Raw genomic sequence first — 24,879 nt, forward strand, 5'->3', positions numbered from 1 at the left:
AGATAGATACTTTATTAATCCCAATGGGAAATTCACAGTAGTATTATATTATATAATATATTATTATATTATATTCACAGAATAGTACCAATACAGGCATTACCTTTCAGAATATCCACCTCAGTGGCGCAAGTCTCATCAACTTTAGAGATAACCTTCAATTGCATATTGAGAAGACTGGAAATTATAGTCCAGGAACTGGAAAGCAAGCCAGTTTGAAAATATGAGGGGTAATACACAACAAGGAAGCTCACATGGGTCTGAGATCATTTGATGATTTATCCGCTTTTGGAGAAAGTGAGACAGACTCTTTAACCGATAAAGAAGTCTTGAAGAATGCATGTGATGTCAAGGCTAGGTCTGGGTAAAAAAATAATGATCTTCCGATTAATCATCATTTTTCGTTTATACGATTTGATATAGATTCTTAAAGTCTCAAGATCAATCTTGTGAATCTCTATCCTGCTCAATTACTACAGGTAGATTTTTGCTCATCTTCGTTTTTGGCGTCCAATCCAGCAGCTGTCACTAATGCGCTTGCTAAGGCTTTCTATGGAAAAGGCACTTTACTACCTTGTGTAGGATTGCATAAAATGGTGTGTCCTCCTCAACTGAAATTGGCGCCTTCAGCACTTAGATATGTGGCTTTCTACTGATTCAAACGGTGCATCAGTAAAGAACAACCGGATAAAAGCAAAACCATATGTAAGCTGTGCAGCTCAGAAGTTAAGCATTGCTGTAACACAACAAATCTGAGAAATCATTTATCTTGACGTCACACAAACGTAATCTCACTGCACATCTAAACGAGTAGAACCTAAGCAATCTACACTGGAGACGGCAGGTAACTTCAAGTTTCCGTTTAACCTGCCTCATGCCCAAAAAAATAATCTATAGCAGTTTTTATCTGTAAAGATATGAGATTCTACACCATGGCTTACGACAAATGGGTTTGCGAACTGCTGTATACCATACCAAAGCAAATGAGTGAAGTTAATGTACTTGAGCTTTATGAAGATTTTAAGCAAAGCATTGCCACGTCTCTCGGGTCAGCTGAACATTCAGGGCAGCAGATTCCTGCATGATGAGACACATGTCTCTACAACAGAGACGAAGGGGTACCTGTGGAGAATGTGTTGCAGCCAAGCACACTGCATGCCAGTCAAACTGTGAGCAACCTCTCTGCCTATACAGTATGTAGAGCTGTAAAGAGGGCTGGCTGGCTGGCTGTTTTTCCCAAAAAAAAAAAAAAAAAAAAAAACTTTCTACCATTTCCAAAGCGCTGATCCATTGAATGGCTGCATTAATTACAAGTTCATGTGTTGGCAAGTCCAATAAATGTTGCTTCTCTTTAAGCACTTGGCTAGCCAGCTACAGTGGAAAAAGTTTACAACACAACTCTCCTGGCCAAGCAAGCGGGCAAATGTTGGAATTTTCAGAGCAGCCCGAGATACCAAAGTGACCGTGTGCACAAAGCAGTTGCCATTAAGTATCACCATAAGCTGTACTGCACAGATCATATTAGTGGAGTTGTCAGTTACAATGGCCAGTTCTTTTTCTTTTATGTTCCATTCATCCAATACCGTTGTGAACAAACATCAGTACTAGATCCTCATTTTAAAACACTTCCTTTTTGTCCAAGGAGGAACTGTGAGGACACATTTTGGAGACTGCTTAATGTGACTGCTACACGTAAGAAGCTGAAGATACGTGTAGCTTGCAGAATTATAGAAAGACACAGGTCTTCCCACTGTATCTTTAATTTACTGTATCTTTAATTTTGACTAATTCAAGATTTTAAATTACCCAAATTTATTTCCCTATTGGACAACAGTTTAGTTGAAGGGTGTGTACATGGTGATTCATAATACATGAATAGGTTATTGAATAACATTTAAGAAGCAGTATTTGATTATTTTATAATATTATTCACAAGATGATATAGATATGCTGTAAAGTAGATGCCATTACATTACAACTAGGATCCCCCAATAACGTGTGTAGACAATGATGTTGCGATACATATGTTAGTTAAATTATGGTGAATTTTGAATGAGTGCAGTGCTATGAAAATTTTTTCTTTTTTAAAAGAACAATGATATTTTGTTCCAAATACTAATGTTAACATTTCGTTACTAATCAAGTATTTCTTCTTAAATATCCAGTCCATTCCAGCCACCACTTCAAATATACAGTATCAGTGCACACTAATTCAGTCAAGATAAAAATCGATATCAAATTGAATCGGGACAATATCCAGGCCTTGTCAAGTTGTACAAACAGAATGGAGATTGCTACAAAAATTCTGACTAAAGGATAATTCTCAGACAGGTCTTAAAACAGTTTGTGGGAAGTCTTACTGAAAAAAGAGCTTTATTGCACAGATTTCCTCAATATTCAATATCTTGTTGCTTTTATGCTTGTTCTGCCTATTTCAGCACCTCAGTCTGAATGCAGCTGTTCAGTACAGAACAGAATAAAATCAAAAGTGCAAAACTCACTCAATGTCTCAAACTTGGAGGATTTAGTTACAATCAGCACAGAAGGCCCATTACTTGAGCAGTTTCCTGAGCCCAGTGTTAAACGCTGGCTCAATTCAATCATGAAGAAAAGACGACCAAATTGCACTGGTTGACCCTTTGAAACGGATACTGTGATGATCAGCAACATAGACTCATAAAATGTTCTTCATACCATTACAGAATTTGAAAGCTACCCAAATCATCAAGACAGACATAAAAGCACAAAGGAAGGATGTAGCGCACATGAGAAGGAAAAGAATTAGGTAAGGATGTGCCAATCGATTGGCCACCAATCGAAATAGGACAATTTTCAAAATTGCTTTTCTAAGCTTTAGAGTAATTTAGTTGCAGTGCTTCTTTATGCAAGGAATTTCAATAACTGAGCAGGTGTGCATCTTTTTTTTTTTTTTTTTTTTTAAATCCTTTTGCAGCAAACTTCCTGCAGTGTAAACAAAGGGCAGCAAGTGGGAGCTGGTTTTAAAAGTGGACAAGCAATTGGTATATTAGGCTCGATTTTAAAGAAAGTGTAAATCTGTAAAGTCGTCCTGTGTAACTAGACAGACATCAAGAAATGAGAAGAACTCAGAACTTATCTAAAATGGACACCACTTGAGTTTGGACAGCGATCTTGTTTAATATGCAACATCTTTATCTTTTCTTTTTCCAGTTAACACTATAATTACCAAAACCTACGAAAAAACTCTTAAACCCAGCCCACTAGTACGCAAGTGACTCTCCACGTTAGTGTTTAGATCTGGACGGTGTGTGTGCCCAAAAATGAAGTCCAACTGCTTCTCGTACCATTGCTTGCGTACAGAAGTTTCAGCAAGCATTTTTCGTGACATTACACGTGTAATTTGTGAGCATGCCCTTGTCAATCAAGCACTCGATGCTCTGCAGTCTACTTGGGACTTTACACTAAAGGAAGAGAAGTAAATAAATCAAGGTAAATAACATTCGATCTGGCTTTTACACAAGTAACATATACATGCTTCTTATGTAAAGACCATCACAAAACATAATCACATACAGGACTTTGCATGATATGTTGGCGAGCTCTGTAAGCCGTGCGGTTTCACTGAAGGACAGGTGTGGGGCAGAGTGACTGGTAGGATGACGCCAGACCTCATCCTCCATCCAAACAGTGCCATCTTTCGCCTTTACACCTGGTGCAGCTGCGTTCTTCTTATATTTGAGTGTACATTACTTGCAGGTAGGGCTTCTGTTCTCTTTCTCCGATGTAGAACCCTCGTACTCATCAGAGTTCACCTCTGTTATAGCACGTATTCATCTGAAAACAGTAGTGTCAGATCGGGGCGAATCTGAATTAAAAAAACACTACCTTTACAAGACCACACATTTACACCGGCTGTTACAGTCTCAAATCAAATGTATGTTTTTATTGTATACTAGTAACAATAAGAGCAGCCCACTACTTCGGTTATAGTCTTGAATAAAAGTGCACTTGTTATAGTTGTACCTTTTATGAAAGTGCTTATTTGATATTTGGACTTTAGTCTTCACACATTATACACTTCATGTCAAAATTTTGTCGTTAATACTAAAACAAGAAAAAAAAGTTTGTCTTTTAGGCATGTGTTCCACATTTCTTGCATTTCCTGTCATCCTACACTTACATAGATCTTTGTGGATATGGAACACATCTGTTCCAAATGACGATATATTTTTTAGCCTATACAGCTCTAGGTATTCTCACTCCCTGATAAACAAGGCTTTTTTCGTAGGCTTTGGTAATTCTAGTGTTAAAAGTGCAAGACAAATTTTAAAATAAACTTAGTAAATAGTACAAATCTAAAAAAAAAAAAAAAAAAAAGTTTATTATTTGTTGTTGTGGGTCATACAGCACAAGTTTTGGTAAGAAACAAGTACTACATAATTAAAATGGTAATTCATATTTATAATTACACCTCAAGAATTACAAATGTCTAGTTGATACACTGAAGGAAAAAAACACCTATTAAACAGCAAAAAGCTGTAGTGCAATTAATGATTTAAAATTATTTAAATGCATAAGTGCATGTATATTTATATTTAACCAGAGATTACATTTTCAAATATCAATTAATTGACTGTGTGAGTATATATATTTTTGTTGCTAGAGAAATGGTGAAAACTACTGTTTTTTTATTAAGCCTTGTTTCAGATCAGTATATTACAGAAAAAATTAAACGATAACAGCTTGTAATTATGAGAACTGTTTTACTTTATTTAATGTCATATGTATTATGGATAAATATTTTGTACACATTAGTTATAGTATGTATTTGAAGGAAATTTTTTATTTAATGGTTACTGAACAATAAGCCTATAGAATTTTATTTTGTTAATAAAAAAAATACAGTTAAACACAAGTGATCTACAGTTTAGTAAGAATACACTTTTAATATAGGACATAAGACTTCTATCTGCCTGGTTATGCAGGAGATTAGTGTAAAAAATTTTTGTTTAAAAAGGAAAAAAAAACCAACAATAAAAAAAAAAAAAACAACCTTAAATTAGCCAATCAAGTAACATGAAATTGGCGTTTAAAAAAAAAAAAAAAAAAAACCTTCATCGGAGTATCCCCAGAATTTGGTGCACATACAGGTACAAGACTAAAAGATTAAATATTTTACATATTTGATTATTTGGCACATGCATAATTTTTTGGCTTCTTGAGGGGAATTTTTGTCTGGAACGCTGTGAAGGGATTCCCAATGTTTAGACTGGTGTAATCTGGGGCAATTTGTAGGTAGGTAGATAGGTAGACAGATAGACAGATAGAAAGAAAGCAGTCAAAACCAGAAAAACATTTTCATTTTTGTTGTGTCAGCTTAATGAAGCCAACTCTGATAGTTTAGGATCATTTAAGTAATTTATTTTTATTTGCTGGTCCACAGTACCAAATTTAAAAAAACACACACGCTAAAAAGAAGTTAGGTAATTTAGGTGATATACCTTTAAAATTTTTTATGTTACCGTTTCATTGTTAAGTGGGTGTATAAATGCATAGGTTAGGTAGTCTTTATTATGTTACAGGCACTTTGCTTGCAGTAGGAAAGTACAAAAACATTAGGCATTATTACATAGACCAAATAAAATAAAGACAAAACAGACAAGTAGTGTTGTTGTATATTTACACTCAATATTAGTTTAAAAGTAAAAATAACAGCATCTTAATTATTCCACACATAGGATGTTAAAAATGGCAACCATATTTTCAGTTTCAACAACCAAAAGCTAACTTAAAAGTTAGGCTGGGGATATTCTTAATGCTATGCAACTCATGAGCTTGAGGATGCTGCTGCTACACAAGCAGTGCACCGTCTATACTTTAGTGCATACTTTAAGTAAATCTGGAGGATTCCACCAGTTGTCAGTGTGAGAAATCATCATGGGGAGAAAACAACATCCGGCTTCATTGTGTTGTGACACACACACACACAATGGGGCAAAAAAGTATTTAGTCAGCTAGCAATTGTGCAAGTTCTCCCACTTAAAAAGATGAGAGAGGCCTGTAATTTTCATCATAGGTATACCTCAACTATGAGAGACAAAATGAGAAAAAAAATCCAGAAAAATCACATTGTCTGATTTTAAAGAATTTAAATATACATATATACATATATATATACATATATTATATTATATATATATATATATATATATATATATATATATATATATATATATATATATATATATATATATATATATATATATATATATATATATATATATACACATACACACACACACACATATATTTATACATACATACATACTATATATCAAAAGCGACACAATGTTGAGCCAGTATGTGATACCTTTAAATGTATTTCGTCATTACAATGGGGGATGTGTGACACTTGTATTGCCTATGCAAGAAATGGATGAAGAAAAGCACCATGAAGACACTTGCGGTGAAGCAAATCATCATATTTAAATGCTGACATGCATCGAACGATTCATCAAACATCAAAGCATGCAGATTTATCCTGCTGCAGCTGCCTGCCAACCATCACATGTTGAAAGTAAACAATGATGTGATCACGTACCAAAACTTGAACACAAGTCACCCATATTTTTGCTGGTACTGCAACTCACGCATGTGTTGCGTTAATTTCTGAGGACATGCTTGCAGAACATGTCAAAAGAACTCTGGGAACACGTGGCAGCCATGATGTGTACGTGCACATGTTCGGAGTGTGAAGTATAATTCGCCCCTTAGTGTTGCACCCTGCTACACTGCTGAATACATGTGATTTGAAAGTATTTTCTTCAATAGCATTTCAGAAATTAGTATGAATGTCCCAGACCACAGGAAATTACCCTCTCTCTCTCTAACACACACGCGTGCACACACACACACCCCCACACACCCAATTACAGGGTTAACCATGCCAAGAAACTGAAGGCAGCTATACAGCTTCTAACCTGCTTTCAATTTTTTCAATTTGTGAATAACCTTTACCTATTTTTATTTCTAATTTTAGAGCCCATATTTACATTATAAGCTCTGTGGACTATACATATAGGTCAGATTTGTAGCAGTATACAACAGAGAGTGAGAAATTTGGCAGCATAATGAATCTTAACCAAAAGAGTATCACGAATACCAAACATAGAAAGGCTACGATGCCTGTGAGCACAGAGTAGAGGACTACAATGAACTTGCCAATAATAGCTTATACAGAAAGACTGTAACCAGACACTACAACTTTTAAGTGAAAATGTAGTTATTCTTAAATGTGTTATTAACATGTTTACAGTACTAATTTCTACTACCACAATTCTAATTTTTATAGCATGCAGCTAAGATTTAAAATTTTTTTAATGCTATGTTAATAGAAAACATTTAGAATGTTCTCCTTGAATAGGAATGGAAGTATATACAAGTCTAACTTTTGAAACAATTAAAACCATTCTATTTTAAATTATTAAATCAGTTTTTCTACATTTTAACATCCCAGCAGGGATTGGGTGGTCTTTAAGGCACGGAATCCCTGCAGATTTTTTTTCTTTTTCTTCTGTTCTCCCAGCCACCTGACCTTAACAGACTCATCTTCAGAGACGCCACCCTTCTACTAATTATATATCTATGTTTTATAGGATTGTATGTATTTATTCTTTGTCACTAATTCATTAATATTCTTACCTAATCTTATTTTTCCTTTTCTTGTATCTTTCTCTTTGACAGCACGTAAGGCATTTTGAGCAACATTCATTGTATGAAAATGTGCTACTGCTGTTGTTTACATTACCTAATCAACATCACTTTCTGTCTAATGCAACACACCCTAAATGAAAAGAGACTGATGCTAAATGCCAAGCTACAATAATGAGGTTTGTTTAATGTTACTCTGGGAGTTGCTCATTTACAAGGAAAAACAGACTGATGACATAGGAAAAAAAAATGTCTACACACCCTTGCTTTGTGTTTTTTAAACCTTAAATGTTATCTAATATTGATCTCCATTTTGAGATTACACACACCTATCAAAATAGCATACCCATGTTGTTTTAAGAAGGTTTAAAAAAAAAAAAAAAAACAGCAAACCAGCGTTGTGAGATTCAGTCATTTTAAAATGAGATCGACAGTTCATTTCACGTCACCAACTACCCTACTCTTGTCCCTCTGCAGCACTGTTTCAGTCACGGAAAGACTGTCCTCACTGCAGCTTATATAACAGGGAAGAGGTACTTGCCCCCAGGTCAATGGATTCACCTCAGAAAGTCGTTGCCAAATGCCATTATTGAATGCTAATATCCACTTGTAAATTGTCAGTTCTGTAGACAAGTAGACAACAACAACTGAAAAAGGCACACTTACAATTGCTTATTTTCTGTCAATATATGGAAGAGTACTTATTTAGCAAAGAAACTGCCTGCTGCCACTGGACTGATAATGTAAGCGTATGCACATAGCACGCAATCATGTGACAACTAAGCAAATATCATAGGCATCCCCATTCTTCTAACTCAGGGGTGGGCAGACTCAATCCTGGAGGGCCGCAGTGGCTGCAGGTTTTTGCTCCAACCCAATTGCTTAATAAGAAGCCCTTATTGCTCAAGTAACACTTCAGCTTCACTTTAGTTGTCTCGCTCGTTAAGATTTTGAACCCTTATTGCTTATTTTAGTCTTAAATAGCTGTATTCTTGGTTTTTAATTGCTCCTAATTAGCAATACCATGCAAATGACAAAAGAGACCAGCATTTCTCCATTTAGCTTGTTTTCATTTACACCTGCGTGTATTTATCACACACTGTTTGGTTTAATTAAATACTTGGAAGGAAAGTGAAGAGAAAAAAGTGAAGCACTGAGAATTACTCATCTGTTTTAGACTTCAAATCATTTGGATGATATCCTTAGAAAGGAAAATACAGTAATCCCTCCTCCATCGCGGGGGTTGCGTTCCAGAGCCACCCGCGAAGTAGGAAAATCCGCGAAGTAGAAACCATATGTTTATATGGTTATTTTTAGAATGTCATGCTTGGGTCACAGATTTGCGCAGAAACACAGGAGGTTGTAGAGAGACAGGAACGTTATTCAAACACTGCAAACAAACATTTGTCTCTTTTTCAAAAGTTTAAACTGTGCTCCATGACAAGACAGAGATGACAGTTCAGTCTCACAATTAAAAGAATGCAAACATATCTTCCTTTTCAAAGGAGTGCAAAGCAAGCAGTCAAAAAAAAAATCAATACGGCTTTTAAGTATGCGAAGCACCGCCGGTACAAAGCTGTTGAAGGCGGCAGCTCACACCCCCTCTGTCAGGAGCAGGAAAGAGAGAGAGAGAGAGAGAGAGAGAGAGAGAGAGAGAGAGAGAGAGATAGCGAGAGACAGATAAAAAAAATCAATACGTGCCCTTTGAGCTTTTAAGTATGCGAAGCTCCGTGCAGCCTGTCCTTCAGGAAGCAGCTGCACACAGCCCCCCTGCTCACACCCCCCTACGTCAGCGCGAGAGAGAGAGAGAGAGAAAGTAAGCTGGATAGCTTTTCAGCCATCTGCCAATAGCGTCCCTTGTATGAAATCAACTGGGCAAACCAACTGAGGAAGCATGTACCAGAAATTAAAAGACCTATTGTCCGCAGAAACCCGCGAAGCAGCGAAAAATCCGCGATATATATTTAAATATGCTTACATATAAAATCCGCGATGGAGTGAAGCCGCGAAAGGCGAAGCGCGATATAGCGAGGGATCACTGTAAATCTAGGATATGAGAATGACCTGACATGGCAGAGTTAAAGCACTAGCAAGCCATGCAATTAAATAATTGACAAGGATTGGTTTTTAATTAAGCAACTGGGTTGGAACAAAAACCTGTAACCACTGCGGCCCTCCAGGACTGAATCTGCCCACCCCTGTTCTAACTAACCTACTTATCCAGGGCATGGTCTTGGGGCAACTGAAGCCTAAGGAAGCAAGTATCAGCACAAGGCACAAAACACCACATGGACGCAGAGCCAGTACATTATAGGACAAATACACACAAAATTACATACAGGCTAGGGCCAACTTAACAGCACCAATCAAGTGTAATTAGGCTGAAGTTTAGTACAGATGGTTTAGCATAGAAAGAGTGGTTGCAGAGAGCTTTCGTTCCTACTTCACAGCGCTAGGCTTTGCATGTTCTCCCAGTGTATTTATAGAGAGACTGGAATGAGTGTTTTCAATTTTACTCAAATACATTGTCCTAACCTCTTTAATTACCATATCATCAGCATGAGTGACTTATGCTTTTAAAAAAAATGTCAATAATTGGTTTGTGGTTTTTCAGTCTGCAGAGTTGTTTTTTTTTTTTTTTTTTTTAATATAAAGATGGTGAATGTACACAACAGAAAGTGACACTCAAGTGGATTGGCTCCTTCAAAAATCTAAAGCTTTTATTAAGAATACAATGCAGTGCAATCAGTTCACTTCAGATTTATTTGTAGAAAGTACAACTAAACTTTTATGCATCCTTTGCACTAAAGACATCAGAATTTAATCTTGCTCTGTAGGCTATGCAAACTAACAGCACAGAATGTAATGGTAAAAATACAATTTGTGTGCAGATCTGCCTATTATTACAAGCCACTGAAGAGTATATCTCCTGGAAAAACAGAATTGCAGAAGTAAAAGTAGGATTATAATTGGAATATAGCTTGGCACGGAGGGCTTGTTGGTATTGTCATAACTCCACCCAAGATGGCGGTTGACAGCAGAGAAGTGAACAGGAAATGTATTTTACCTCAAAAAAAAAAAAAAAAAAAAAAAAAAAAAAAAAAAAAAGTTCCAAGAGTCTGTGAGAAAATAAATTTGTAGTTTCTTTCTTTTCATGATGATGACCGCTAAACATGAAAGGCATATTTTCTTAACTTGACACCTTTGCTACTTTAACGTGGACATACTTGGAAAGTTTTAAGGCTTTTTCATTGACCTATGGACCCTGGTACCCTTCTGTCCCATTGTAAGATACTTTGTTCGTTTTTTTTTTTTTTTTTTTTTAATGTGTTTAAAAAAAAAGCTTCATTGCAGAATACAGTTTTGACATAAAATAACTATATACAATGATTGTCATGAAATAACTGACTTAAAGAGCGAGATAAGTAATTTTCAAGTGTTAGTAAATCAGTCGTATCAATTAATCTAAATGCAGCAATTCTATTGTGTTTTTTACCATATCTAGACAAAGAGCATTCCAGTCCGTTGACAACAAAGAGATGGTACTTTATTTGTTCCAGGGAAAAAATTTGTCTTCGATAACTAAAAACTGTATTATGACAAACAAATCACCCCCTCTCAAATACTTGAAGTAAATGAAATGAATACTTGAACTGTCTGTGTCACTACAGTACTACTGTTCATTTTAAACTGCAACAGTTTCCCATAACAGAAAGGAAAAGGCAAAAAGAGTTCAAGCAACAAATAAAGCAGATTCCAGATTTGTTTATGACCTTAGATATCAAACCACTGTCCTATAACAATGACCACATTAATTTAAAGATGGCAACAGGACATTCTTATAACAGCAACTGAAGAGCTCAATCAGCTAAGTACAAAAGATAAATTTTGGAGATAAATAGGAAAATCTGGGTCCGTAAGCAGATTTTGAAACTACATCCCTAAAACTATAGTGCTACACTGTTGCAATTAGCAGGTTTTGAAGCTCAAACATATTTTCGGCGCATGACCAACTGCATGAAAAGTCACAATCACGTGTTCACTAAACTTTACCAAAAAGGTGTAATTAGCAGATTTTGGAACTCGCATCTTCAATTGTTGATTCTATATTTAATAGAATCTCTTCTTGAACTTTCACTTAGGATTTATCTGATGATAAAAAAAAAGCTTAGTCAAAAACTTTGATTAAAATTTCTAATAGAACAAAAGGAAGGAATTGTAAGGGAAAACAAAAAAAATGCTACAACATCGTGACTTAATCTGTACCAGAACACTTTGTATTAGGAAATGAGATCATATATAACATTTAACTTTGTCAAAGTCAAACTGAACTTTATTGTCATCTCAATCATATACAAGTATACAGATGGACGAAATTGCGAAGCTCAGGGTCCACAGTGTAACAACATGAAGTACACATAAAAAAAAATTAAAATTTAATTAAAATTAGACTTAAAATTAAAAAACACAAACGACATTGTGCAAAGACAAGACAAAGAAGTAGCAACAATATTGACGTGTAGTAAGCAATATGAACATTGATGCAATGTATGGTATTTGCAATCTAGATACATAAATATAGTTAATAGATATGTAATATAATAAATAATAGATACAGATAATACAGAAATTAGCAGTGTATGGTAATAGTTGTTGAAGACATGTAAACAATGACAGGTCAGAATGTTTCACAGCAGAAGGATATCGAGAACGTCAAAATCCTTCAAGGTCAGAATGAAAGTTTCAGTTCTTTTCTACCTGCACACTTGTCTTTGCAGGAAAGTAGCTTTCAAGTATAAAAGTTCTGTTTTTAGAGGTGGTTGAGGCCGTGTGGAAAATCCCAGGTGGCAGCATGGTGTTAAGGAGTCCAACAGCTTGCTGCCTGGCAGATCTGGGTTTGATGCTGCAGTATCTTCTCTTGGATGGCAAGTGTGAAAAGTCCATGTGAGGGGTGTAAGGGGTCCTGCACAATACTGCAAGCCTTGCGGACACTGCATTTGTAAAATATATCCTGTAGCGAAGGGATAGGCACCCCAATAATGTTCTCTGCCGTCTTCACTATCCTTTGCAGGTGCTTGCGGTCGAATATGTTGCAGTTGCCATACCAGACAGTGATGCAGCTGGTCAGAACACTCTCAATGGTGCCTCTGTAGAACATGGTGAGGATGGAAGGGGGAAGACTTGCTCGCTTCAACCGCCTCAGGAGGTGTAGTCTCTGCTGGGCTTTCTTGATTAGTGGAGATGTTATGTCCATGTAAGTTCCTCAGTTATGTGCACACCAAGGAACTTGTGGAGACTGTTAGGAGTACCATCTAAAACCGTTGATGTGGAGTGGGATGTGGGCAGGATGCGATTTTCTGAAGTCCACGATGATCTCCTTTGTCTTGTTAACATTGAGAGATAGATTGTCATCTTCACATCATGCGGACAGCCGTTCCACCTCATCTCTGTATGCTGTTTCATCATCCCTGCTTATCAGTCCCAGCACCGTTGTATCATCCGCAAACTTGATGATGTGGTAGGTGTTGTGCTTGGCTGTGCAGTCGTGAGTCAGCAGGGTGAAGAGCAGTGGACTAAGCATGCAGCCCTGAGGCACTCCAGTGCTCAGTGTGATATTGCTGGAAGTGTTGCAGCCCATCCAAACTGACTGGGGCCTCTCTGTCAGGAAGTCCAGGACCCAATTGCAGAGGGTGGTGTTCAGGCCCAACATGCTCACTTTTACAACCAGCTTTTGAGGGATGATTGTGATGAAGGCATAGCTGAAGTCTATGAATAGCATCCTGACATGTGCCTTTTTTATCCAGATGTGTCAGGTAGAGGTGAAGGGCAGAGCATATGGCATCCTCAGTTGACCGGTTTGAACGGTATGCAAACTGAAGAGGGTCAAGCGAGGCAGGGAGATTTGTCTGTATGTGTGACTTGACTAACCTTTCGAAGCACTTCATTATGATTGGCGTGAGTGCAACTGGTCAATAGTCATTCAAGTATGTCACTGATGACTTATTCAGCACTGGTATGATGGTGGTCAACTTTGAAGCATGCTGGGACTGACGACTGGCTCAGGAGGTGTGTTGAAGATGTCTGCGAGGACACCAGCCAGTTGACTGGCACATTCTTTGAGCACACAGCCAGGTATGTTGTCAGGTCCTGCAGCCTTGAGTGGATTGACTCTGGACAGAGTCATCTTCACGTCAGTTATGGAGAGACAGAGTACCTGGTCAGTGGAGGGAGGTGTTGCTTTTATCAATGCTCTTTGTTCTGCGCCTCAAACCGTGTGAAGAAGTTGTTCAGCTCATCCAGAAGGGAGGCATCACCTTTGCTGCTGTGTAGGTTGGGCTTGTAGTTTGTAATTGTTTGAACGCCCTGCTACATACAACGTGGGTCTCTGGTGCTGCTGAATTGTTTGTTAATCCTCTGCGCATATGCCCACTTAGTTCTCCTTATAGCGCGTGACAGGTTGGCTCTGGTCACCCCGAGGGTGGCCTTGTCTCCAGATCTGAAGGCTGCATTTCTGATCTTGAGCGGCTTGTGCACTTCTCTTGTCATCCAGGGCTTTTGGTTGGCTCTTGTGGTAACATCCTTGGTAACAGTAACATCCTCTATGCATTTGGAGATGTAGCCAGTCACACAGTCTGTGTACTCCACCAGATTGATGGAGTCACCATCCATTGCAGCCTCCCTGAAAATGTCCCAGTCTGTTAATTCGAAGCAGTCTTGGAGAGCTGAAACAGCACCAACCTGCCACACTCTGATGTTCTTGCGGGCTGGTTTAGTGCGCTTCAGCAGGGACTTGTATGCAGGAACCATAAAAATGCTGATATGGTCGGACTAGCCGAGGTGGGGGTGGGGTAGGGCCTTGTAGGTGTCAGGAGCGCTCGTGTAAACATTGTCCAGACAACTTCCCCCTCTAGCGGCAAAGTTCAGATTCTGGAAGAATTTTGGGAAAACTGACTTCAAGTTGGCATGATTGAAGTTTCCAGCAATAATGAAAAATGCCTCGGGGTGCGTCGTTTGCAGTTTGCTGATGATCTCGTAGAGTTCCGCTAGCGTCTGGTTAGCATTTGCGCTAGGCAGGAGGTAGACGGCAACCACCAGCATGCAACTGTATTCCCTCGGCAGGTAGAAAGGCTGATACCTTACCGAAAAAACCTCTGTCAGGCATCTCTGTCTGCTCAGAAGATGGTCAGTCCATCTAGCTGGATGGCCAAGTCTGCAATATTTTCCTGGAGCCATGTCTCAGTGAAAATAAAGATGCAACAGTCTCTTATTTCCCACTGCAGCAATATAGAATCCAGCTTCTTATCCAGTGATCGGACATTTGCGAGCAGAATGGACGGTATCGCTGGTCTGGTGGGGTTAGTGTTTAGCCTTGTTCCAACACCACCGCATTTCCCTCGTTTCTGCTTCAGATCGCTGCGCTTGTGTTTTCGCTAGCTCAGCTTCTCAGGCTACCGAAGTAAGCAAAGGCTGCGGAGCATCTGTCACCTCACGGATACTGTGGCACAGTTTCTTCGGAAATCAAGCAGGATTTGCCGCTCATAAATGTATTCCTATCACTTAAATCTACTTCTTTTCTTATACTAGTTGACAAAGATGAACAAACACTAAACACCACGGACTCGGGAGCTCTGTAAGCCGCAGCCTGCACAGGCGCCGACATACTTGCCCTGTTGTACCATATCTTTGTTGGAACCAGTTACCAGTTTGTGCTTAGTTCTATGATGATAATTTACATACAAGAAGTCTTAAGCTGGGTATATACTTAACGTGACATGCGCACTTGACTACGCTGCTGCTATGCAAGCAGTGTATGGTCTATACTTGAGTGCATACTTTAATTAAATCTGGAGAATTCCACCAGCCGGCAGTGCAAGAAATCACAGTGAGTAAATAACATCCGCTTTCACCGTGTTGCGAGTTAAGGGAACAAAGATGTTAAAGATAAAAATTCTTTGTACTCTGATGATGTTGCGAAAGTGCAAAAAAGGCAACAGCAACACAGAAGATGGTATGCGAGACCTTTAAATGTATCAGGTTATTACAATGTGGGATATGCGACACTTGTATTGTCTATGCACGAAATTGAAGAAGAAAAGCACCGTAAATGCTGACGTGCAAAAGTATTCAAGTTTGATGATTTACTTCACCGCATCAAACCATTCATCAAACACTGAAGCATGCAGATTTATCCTGTTGGAGTTGCACTGCGGGTTGCCATCACATGTTGATAGCAAATAATGATGCGGATTTCAAGTACCAAAACTTGAACACACATGCCACCCATATTTTTGCTGGAACAGCAACTCATGGAACGCATTGTGTTAAATTCTGATGACGTGCTCAGAAGGCACGTTAAGAATGTAAAGGGAACACATGGCAGCCATGAGGCATGTGCGTAAGTGTTCTGAGCATGAAGTATAAACCCTTATTCTGTAAGCCAAATGTTCAGACAAGACTTTTACTGATTAAATAACATTCAAAGGGCTCAAAATAGTCAATGGCAGTGGGGTATTGCTAGAACAGGGAAGGGCAAGATCAGTCCAAGAGGGCCGAAGGTTTTTGTTCAAACACACTTGCTTAATTAGAAAACAATCCTTGCCAATAACTTAATTCCATGGCCTGTTATTGCTTTAACTCTGCTATGTCAGGTCATTCTCATATCCTAGATTTTTTTTTTTTTCCCCTAAGGATATGATCCAAATGAAGTCTAAAATGGAGGACTTATTCTCAGTCCTTCACTTTTTTCTCTTCACTCTGCATTCCATGTATTTAATTAAACCAAACAGTGCACAATAAACACACATAACGTATATACTCACAGATAAGTTGGGACTTGATTTTATCGTATAATTTCTGGTATTTTATAATGTCAGTTGTACAAGTCGAATGCGGAAAACTCGCGCTATTGGTCCAAGAGATTATGATATGCTAATGCCCACCTGAGAGAGTAACCACGGAGCACACTGCCTTTTTTCAAAGTGGGTGCGGCAATGCACTGTATCAGCACATGCTCCTAACCTCTCTCTCTCCATTGTGCATACGTGACCACACAGTAATACCCGAACTATTCTGAAGCAACATTTGCACCGATTTGTGTTTTTTGTATCTTACACCCTCATACATCTTTATCGTAAGGGAATCCCTTATCTAGTTATCAAGCTTTCGATCAGAAGAAAATATGAAGCTGGTTTTAAATTAAAAGTTTTTGAAGTAGCGAAAGAAATTGGTAACTGCACTGCTGCAACAAAATTTGATGCATCTGAGAAAATGCGAGATTGGAGGAAGCAGGAAGTGTCGCATTTTTGAACGGGTGTACAAGTCAGTGTCTGATTTTATGATTGATTTTTCAGGTTTCAAGGCCTGACTTATATGCTAGTATATTCGGAAGGTGTAAATGGAAACAAGCTAAATGGAGAAATGCTGGTTTCTTTTGTCATTTGCATCTTATTGCTAATAAGGAGCAATTAAGAACCAAGAATACTGCTGTTTAAGACTAAAATAAGCAATAAGGGTTCAAAATCTTAATGAGCAAGACAACTAAAATAAAGAAGTGTTACTTGAGCAATAAGTGCTTCTTATTAAGCAACTGAGTTGGATCAAAAACCTGCACCCACTGTGGCCCTCCAGGAATGACTTTTCCCACCCCTGAGCTAGAATGTGCCTTTTATCCAAGTGTTTACTAGCTACTACATGTAAATGAACCTAATGAACAGGAGCTGTTCTCCTAAGGACCAGTTTACACTTTACGCTTAGAACGCTTACATGCATGCATCATGGCTGCCACGCATTCCCAGCATTCTTTTGACACATCTTCTGAGCACACTGTCAGAAATTAATATGAATGCGTGCATGAGTTGCAGTACTAGCAAAAAATATGGGTGCCGTGCGTGTTCAAGTTTTGATACGTTTTCATCATTGTTTATTATCAACGTGTCACAGCAAGCAGTAATGGAGCTCCAACAGGATAAATCTGCATGCTTTGATGTTTGGTGAATGGTTCGACATGATGAAGCAAATCATCAAATTTAAATATGCATGGTGCTTTTCTTTATCTATTTCTCGTAGAGGCAATACAAGCATCACATATCCCCATCATAATGATGACGTCAAGGTATCACATACCATCTTCTGTGTCATTGTTGCCTTTTTTTTTTTTTTGCATTTTCGTAACAGCATCACAATGCAAAGAATGTTTAGCATCAGGCTTCCCTCAATTCACAACACCGTGAATCCGGACATTGTTTTCTCACCGTGAGGATTTCTTGCACAGCCACCCAGTGTAATCCTCCAGATTTACTTAAAGTACGCATGCAGGTACAGACAGTTCACTGCTTACATGGCAGCAGTATCCTCAACCGCATGCATCGCATAGCGTGAAGTATATCCCCAGCCCAAGACTAATCAGACTTCCTCTGGAGCACCTTGCTGATCACATAGCAAGACTCCACCACGTGGTGTAAATAAAGGACGTCTTTGGATTTCACTTTAAAGTCTTGAGGCATCTTTTTATTTACCAAGTATTTTCAGCAACAGAAGCATTACAAAGGCATATTGCCATCATTGTGAAGGAGCCCCCAGTAGTGTTTCTTTATACACTTTTGCTGAAGTATTCATTGCCAATGTGTCAGAGAGAGGATGTGCAAGTATCAAATCCTTTCCTAACCTTCTCAGACAACGTTTCATCCATTTTTGTGTGCTAATCATAACTTCTGCATATCAAACGAATTTATAAGCCAAACCATTTATAAGCCTAATTATGTTTGACAACTAAGATCTTGGACAAGGCTTTTGATTAACTGATTAGCCTATATCACCTTGAAAGAAAGAGTACGAGTACAAGTCTCTAAAAACACAGTTGTTGTGAAATGTTACTTGGCTCACTCTCTACGATAGGATGAGAAACTCAACCATATATCAGGACGCAGAATAGAACTACTGCTTTTCTTGGGCTTAGAAGAGATTCAGGGCTGTTTCTAACTGCCCAGGTAAGGATCTCCCACAAGGGTGTACCAGGCATAGTCCACTGGAGGTAATCCCTCTGTAATGAGCTAGGAACAGTCTAGAAATTACTTTAGAAGAAGTGGACTGTAGTGTCCGTCTAGTTCAACATGTCATTTACTACTTTTTTTTTTTTTTTTTGTTTTTTATACATAAAGTTTGATACAGTGGAACCTCGGTTCACGAACGTCTCGGTACACAACCAAAAAGTTCGCCAAACGTTTGCCTCGGTTCACGACCACACACTCGGTATACAAACAAGCCAGTTTCCCTTTCAGTTTGTGCGTGCCGATGATTTCCGCACGTGTTGCATTGTTCTCGGTCAGACGTGCGTGCTTTCGCTGTGAACTGTTTGTGCTCTATTTCATTTCCCTTCTGGTTCATACGTGCAGATTACTGTATTTAAGCACGTGTTCAGCCTCTCCCTGTTTAATGTTCTCAGTCAGACGTGCGTGCTTTACCTGTGAACTCTTTGTGCTCTACAGTATTTCGTGTGCTTTTGCAGTTAACCATGGCTTCTAAGCAAGTGAAGAGTGGCGAGAAGAAAGTTTTGCAGAAAATTGAAATTGAAGTAAAGAAAGAAATTACTGAAAAGTATGAGCATGGCGTTCGTGTTACTGATCTTGCCGCCGAGTACAAGAAAGGTCAAAATCTACAATTTCGACTATTCTAAAGCAGAAAGAATCTATTAAAGTTGCTGATGTTGCAAAAGGAGTTACAGCGTTAACCAGACAGGCCTCACGTGCTGGAAGAGGTGGAAAAACTGTTGCTAGTGTGGCTGAACGAGAAGCAACTTGCAGGGGATAGCATAAGCGAGGCGATGTTATGCGAGAAAGCCAGGAGGATTCATGGCGATTTGCTGCAAAACTATCCTTCTACGAGTGGCGAAAGTGAGGAATTTAAAGCCAGTAGAGGATGGTTTGAAAAGTTTCGCAAGAGAAGTGGCATTCATAGTGTGGTAAGGCATGGAGAGGCTGCTAGTTCCAATGTTGAAGCTGCGAAAGAATGTGAAAAATTTCACAAAATTAGTGGAGGACGAAGACAACATCCCACAACAAGTCTTCAACTGCGACGAGACCGGATTGTTCTCCACCCGGTTCCTCCTCACTTCATGCCAGAACTCGACTCATGCAAGGTTAGTTTTCTTGGTGGTTTATAGTTAGTTTTTGTATTACGAATTTTTCAAATGTTCATTTTTCGGTTCGCAGCGTGAATGGTTGCAATGTTACTTTTCTTGGTTGTTTATTAAATTTCTGATTTTTCAAATGTTCATTTTTTACCCTGTGCTTAAAACTCATTAAAAAAAGTTTACACAGCAATCGGGTTGTAAGGCTATTAGCGTGAACTCCTGCAATGTTACTTTCTTGATGGTTTATGGTTGGTTTTTAAATAAAGTTCGGATTTGTTCAAATGTTCCTTTTTTTCCCCCCTGTGCTTTAAACTCATTAAAAAAAGAGTGTTTACAGCGATCGGGTCATAAGGCTACTGTATAGCGCGAACTCTTGCAATATTAGTTTTCTCTGTTGTTCAAGGTTTTCTCAGTGTTGTTCAATGTTTTTACATTTAGTGTACTATTACACTGTGCAATCTATGGTTTAACTATATTTGTGCTTAAAAACTTAAATATATATATTTGCATACAGTTTGTAAGGTCTGGAACGGATTAATTGTATTTACATACAATCCTATGGGGGAAATTGCTTCAGTTCACAACCAAATCAGTTTACAACCAGAGTTTTGGAACGAATTATGGTCATGTACCGAGGTTTCACTGTACTAGCTGTCCCAGTACACAATAAATTATAGACTATTATTGGTCTAGTGGTTACATCCATAGCATTATTTCAGAAAATTAATTCAACAGAATTTAACTGCAGCTCACAATAACTACATTGTCACTTTCAACATGCCCTTTCAAGGATGTACTTCTTGACACACCCATTCCTATGCATTTGTCACCTGTACTGATACAATCCATCGATTGTTCATTTCATCAGTCGGCATTATTAAAAAAAAAAAAAAAAGTAATTCAATAAAGGAAATTTTAAAAAAAGAAAGGCAGATAGAGATAGTACTAACTCCACCAGAGCTCACGGACTGTCACACAGAAGGATGTACAGTAGTTGATGGTATGACTGCTGGGGTCTCAAACTTAAACTCTCCACCATACCTTCTTTAAAACTGTTAATTGAATGTATTACTTATTTGCATGATTGTTACTCTTTTGCAACAGCATATAATATGGGCAAATCTGCAGGACATTTAATGGACTAGAATGATATTTCTATCTTTTTCATCTTACTTTTATTTCCAATATTTTTTTATTTTAATATTAAGTTACAGTGTCAGGGTTTGTGCTGCCTCAATTATAAGGCAACTGGTATTGGACTTTCAACAGCAATGCTATTTTTTGTGATGGGTCAGATGTTAAAATGAAAAATGTATAGATGCAATACATTACAAAATGGTGCACTGAAAGCATAGTCTAACTACTAAATGAACAGATATGAACTTTTATATACACATACACCTACACACACCCATGTCACCTGCAGTAATGAAAAAGACATGTTACAGGCAGAGTTTCAAAGAAAAGCATTATCCAAAACTGACAAATAAAAAGGTTAAAACTGACTAACGTTTATCATCATGCAGATATTCACCATCCAATGTCTGTATTCTTTGGCCCATTTTAACATTTTCTTTTTTACTGCTGCAGATGACACTGGTACTTGTTGTGTACTATTTACATTATATTTACTTATTTGTCTGACACCTTTATCTAGGCAACTTACAACATTTATGATACAAATGATTACAATTCATTTGGTTTTCGAATTGAAGCCCAGGAAGATTGAGTAACTTGCTCAGGGTCACAAAGCATCCATTGCAGGATCTGAACCTGCAAGCTCAGGGTTTCAAGTCCAATGCCTTAACCACTACACCACACTGCCTGGTGGAAGGAAGGATGGAAACATCCTAGTGACAACCAATAAGGTGTCCGCTTTTCAAACTACAGACTCTTATGTACTTATGCTCTTGTACAGTTTTTCAATCTGTGCCTTCCGCTTCTTTGAGTAGTTCAGTTTACCCTCTTTTATAATTCGAGTAGTGCACATCTTTGTAGGAAAGCTTCAGCTTCTTGGAAATCTTTCACACAGAATAACCTCAAGGTTCAGCTATACTAACACAATTATAAAGTTTTTAGTAATAACCAATTAGCATTTAAACATAAGCTATAAGAGTTCACTTTTAAGATCCTGGAGTAATGGATACCAAAAATGGGGCTTTGAAATCAAATGTTAGTAATAAATTAGTCAATTCTAGTAGTAATTTCCATTTGTAACATTAGTAATTGTCTTAATTATATATTTTTTCAGTCAATTTAGTGGTCCCTTGATATACACATTGTTTTTGATTTAAAAAAAAAAAAAAAAAAAATCTGAGTTATTGCAAACTTTTCAATGCTTACAGTACATACTCACACACATGCAAATTTTCATAAATACATTAATTCACCTATTGAGGCAATTTTAAATCGTACAGACATCATGGCAAACTTGCACGGTTCAGGAGTTTTTTTCAGAAGGAAATGTCTCCTCCATAAATAAAATACGGTATAAAAAAATTAATATATAGGCAAAGTCCGAGTACAGTTTGTTATTTCTACATTATCAGGACACAAACATAATCTGAAATTAAATATAAAAGTTGATGATCATAGTTCTGGCACCCTTTCCTGGGGCAGTTCATGCCTTGTGCTCGTTAGGAAAGGCTTCAGCTCCCCCAAAACACAGTTCAGAATGAAGCAGGTTTAAAAAAAAAAAAAAGGGATGGATAATCATAGTTTGTAATTCTCAAATATGTCATGCCACCAGCAATACATATGTAGGTATATGTACTTTTTTAATGATGCTTTACTTTCAATTACCAGTTTTTAACTGTGTTGTGCACTGTATGTAAATATAGTGTTGCTTTGTTTATCTGTCTAACTGGCCAATTAAAAAACAGATATAATTTTTAACCTTAAAGGTTGGATTGTCTTTCCAACAACAATATTAGGCCAGCACGAAGTCTTCGGCTTAGTTTTTAAAGTACCAGGTAATGTAAAACAAATGATTGAACCATTTCATGCAACGTGCGTTTTGTATGCATTTAAATGTGACACAACCCAAGAATGATATATAACGGACGACTTACTGATTATTGCTTTAATACCAAGTATTAGATGTGTTGTTTACACTCCCATTTAACTACCAGTTTTAATCTGCTAACAAATTCCTATTTGGAATCCATACTGAATCAGAGTGTCGATCCGCTTCTGGCACTTACCATGCCTGGCAACAGGGAAAAAGTCATCAATCGACACAACACGGGCTATTTTGGCAGTGCAGGAAAATTTGTAAACTTTTGAACAACAAAGCAAGAATCGAAAAAACAGCGAAGTATGCATTAATGTTGCACAGGCGAGTCTACCTAAATAATTTGAACTGTAATAATATGACGCATATTTGTAGGTTACTTACAACCTGTTCAATAAATGATTATGATATTGATTCTCCTCACAGCTTTAGAAACACCTTGAGATTCAAAGTAGTCGTGCAAATAAGGTACATATAGGTAGGTGGCTAAACGTCTGTTTTCAGAACAACCAAAATTCACCGGTTGATGTTGTGTAACGGTTGTAATCTTGTTTCTATAAATAAAAGGAATTCTTCTAAGGGGGTAATTAAAGCCCAACGATGAGGATCGCGGAAAGGGCTATAGTTGGGCCACAGCACATTCCGCTTTGGGACTATCCTTGAGGAGAAAACAGACAAACGTAATGTAATCTACCGAAAGTACTACAAGGGGGGCGAAGCACCAGTGTATCGCTTATATAGAATTTGATTTCGGAGGAATAAGATCAGGCCTTCAATGTTCTAACACGTGTGACATTACAGATAACCTTTCAAAAAAAGTAAAGGCACGCTGTTTAACGAGGCCTTATGTAAAACAAAATAACACTCAGAAGGGAATGAGGCTAGGACGCCGGTTCGCAATTAAGTCGATCACTAAATGTAGATGCAATAATACAACATGTACAGGAGCGCATATATATATATATATATATATATATATATATATATATATATATATATACTTTTTATTTATCGCTACTGTTAACTCACTGATGAACCACATTTGCATTACTGAAAAAACACTTCCCGATAAACTACTGATTGAGTCACAAAGCCTTACCCATTTGAAATAGGTGAAAGTGAATGCAAGTGCGCAGCTTCTAATCCTGACCACCGCCTTCTCTCGCTAGTAACAGCTGAGCGCAATATGGCGCCACTCTCTGTCAATGGCAGGTAATATTCCCACAAGCCCCCACTGCAGTCCACGTGATGTGGGCGGGGATATTGAATTACACAGTTGCTTCTCAATGCATTCACAAATTGTCTGAAATTAATGGTTTGCTGTAACCAGGTATTTTTCAACAGCCGGTCCACGGACCGGGTCCGGCCTGGCACAAATTTCCTGCCGGTCCGTGAAATAATTATTGCCGCATATACGCCTGGATCACATAGCGAAGTGGAGCGTTGACAGCGGTTCCTGATAAAACGAGTATAAGTGGCACTGTGTAGGAATACATACTGTCTGCCAAGGAGCTATGGAGGGGGCAGGTTCATTCTTTTGATGATAGTACATTGTTTTGGTAGTATTGCATCAGCTCGCCTGTCAACAACACGTACAATACTGCCTGGACAAAACATAAATAAATCGCACACTGTAATATATTGTAGGACAACCTTTAGCTTTGATTACGGCACGCATTCGCCGCTGCCTAAAGTCTGCTTAAGCACATCCAAAAGAGTCTCAATGGGCTTAAGGTCTGGACTCTGTGGTGGTTTATCCAGGTGTGAAAATGATGTTTCATGCTCCCTGGACCACACTGTCGCAATTTGAGCCTGATGTATCCTAGCATTGTCATCTTGGAATATGCCTGTGCCATCAGAGAAGAAAAACGTTGGGCACATAACGTTGATGAACCTAGATCTGTCCAGCTGAAGCAACCCCATATCAGGCAGTGGGCATGATGGGTGCATCAAAACATCTGCCTTACTTCTTACGCTCATGCACATATTTGGAACAGGGTAAATCTGGACTCATCAGACCACATGGCCTTTTTTTGTTGATCCAGAGTCC

General features: G+C 38.1%; 2 protein-coding genes across 3 annotated transcripts in view; both read right to left on the bottom strand.

Annotated features, from left to right (window-relative positions):
• The window catches only part of kpna5 (karyopherin alpha 5 (importin alpha 6)), a 95,055-nt gene extending 71,008 nt beyond the window's left edge, over positions 1–24,047 (bottom strand). For both annotated transcript variants that reach the window (XM_051924673.1, XM_051924672.1), the window contains exon 1: positions 23,929–24,047. In XM_051924673.1, coding sequence (XP_051780633.1) covers positions 23,929–23,932 — 4 coding nt within the window. In that variant the 5' untranslated portion in view covers positions 23,933–24,047. The remainder of the gene's footprint in view (positions 1–23,928) is intronic.
• rwdd1 (RWD domain containing 1) overlaps positions 1–24,879 on the bottom strand; it is a 506,701-nt gene that overhangs the window by 114,216 nt on the left and 367,606 nt on the right. The gene's annotated exons all lie outside the window — the stretch shown is intronic.

The sequence above is a fragment of the Erpetoichthys calabaricus genome, chromosome 3 (assembly GCF_900747795.2).
Source record: "Erpetoichthys calabaricus chromosome 3, fErpCal1.3, whole genome shotgun sequence".
In the NCBI taxonomy this organism is placed as follows: domain Eukaryota; kingdom Metazoa; phylum Chordata; class Cladistia; order Polypteriformes; family Polypteridae; genus Erpetoichthys; species Erpetoichthys calabaricus.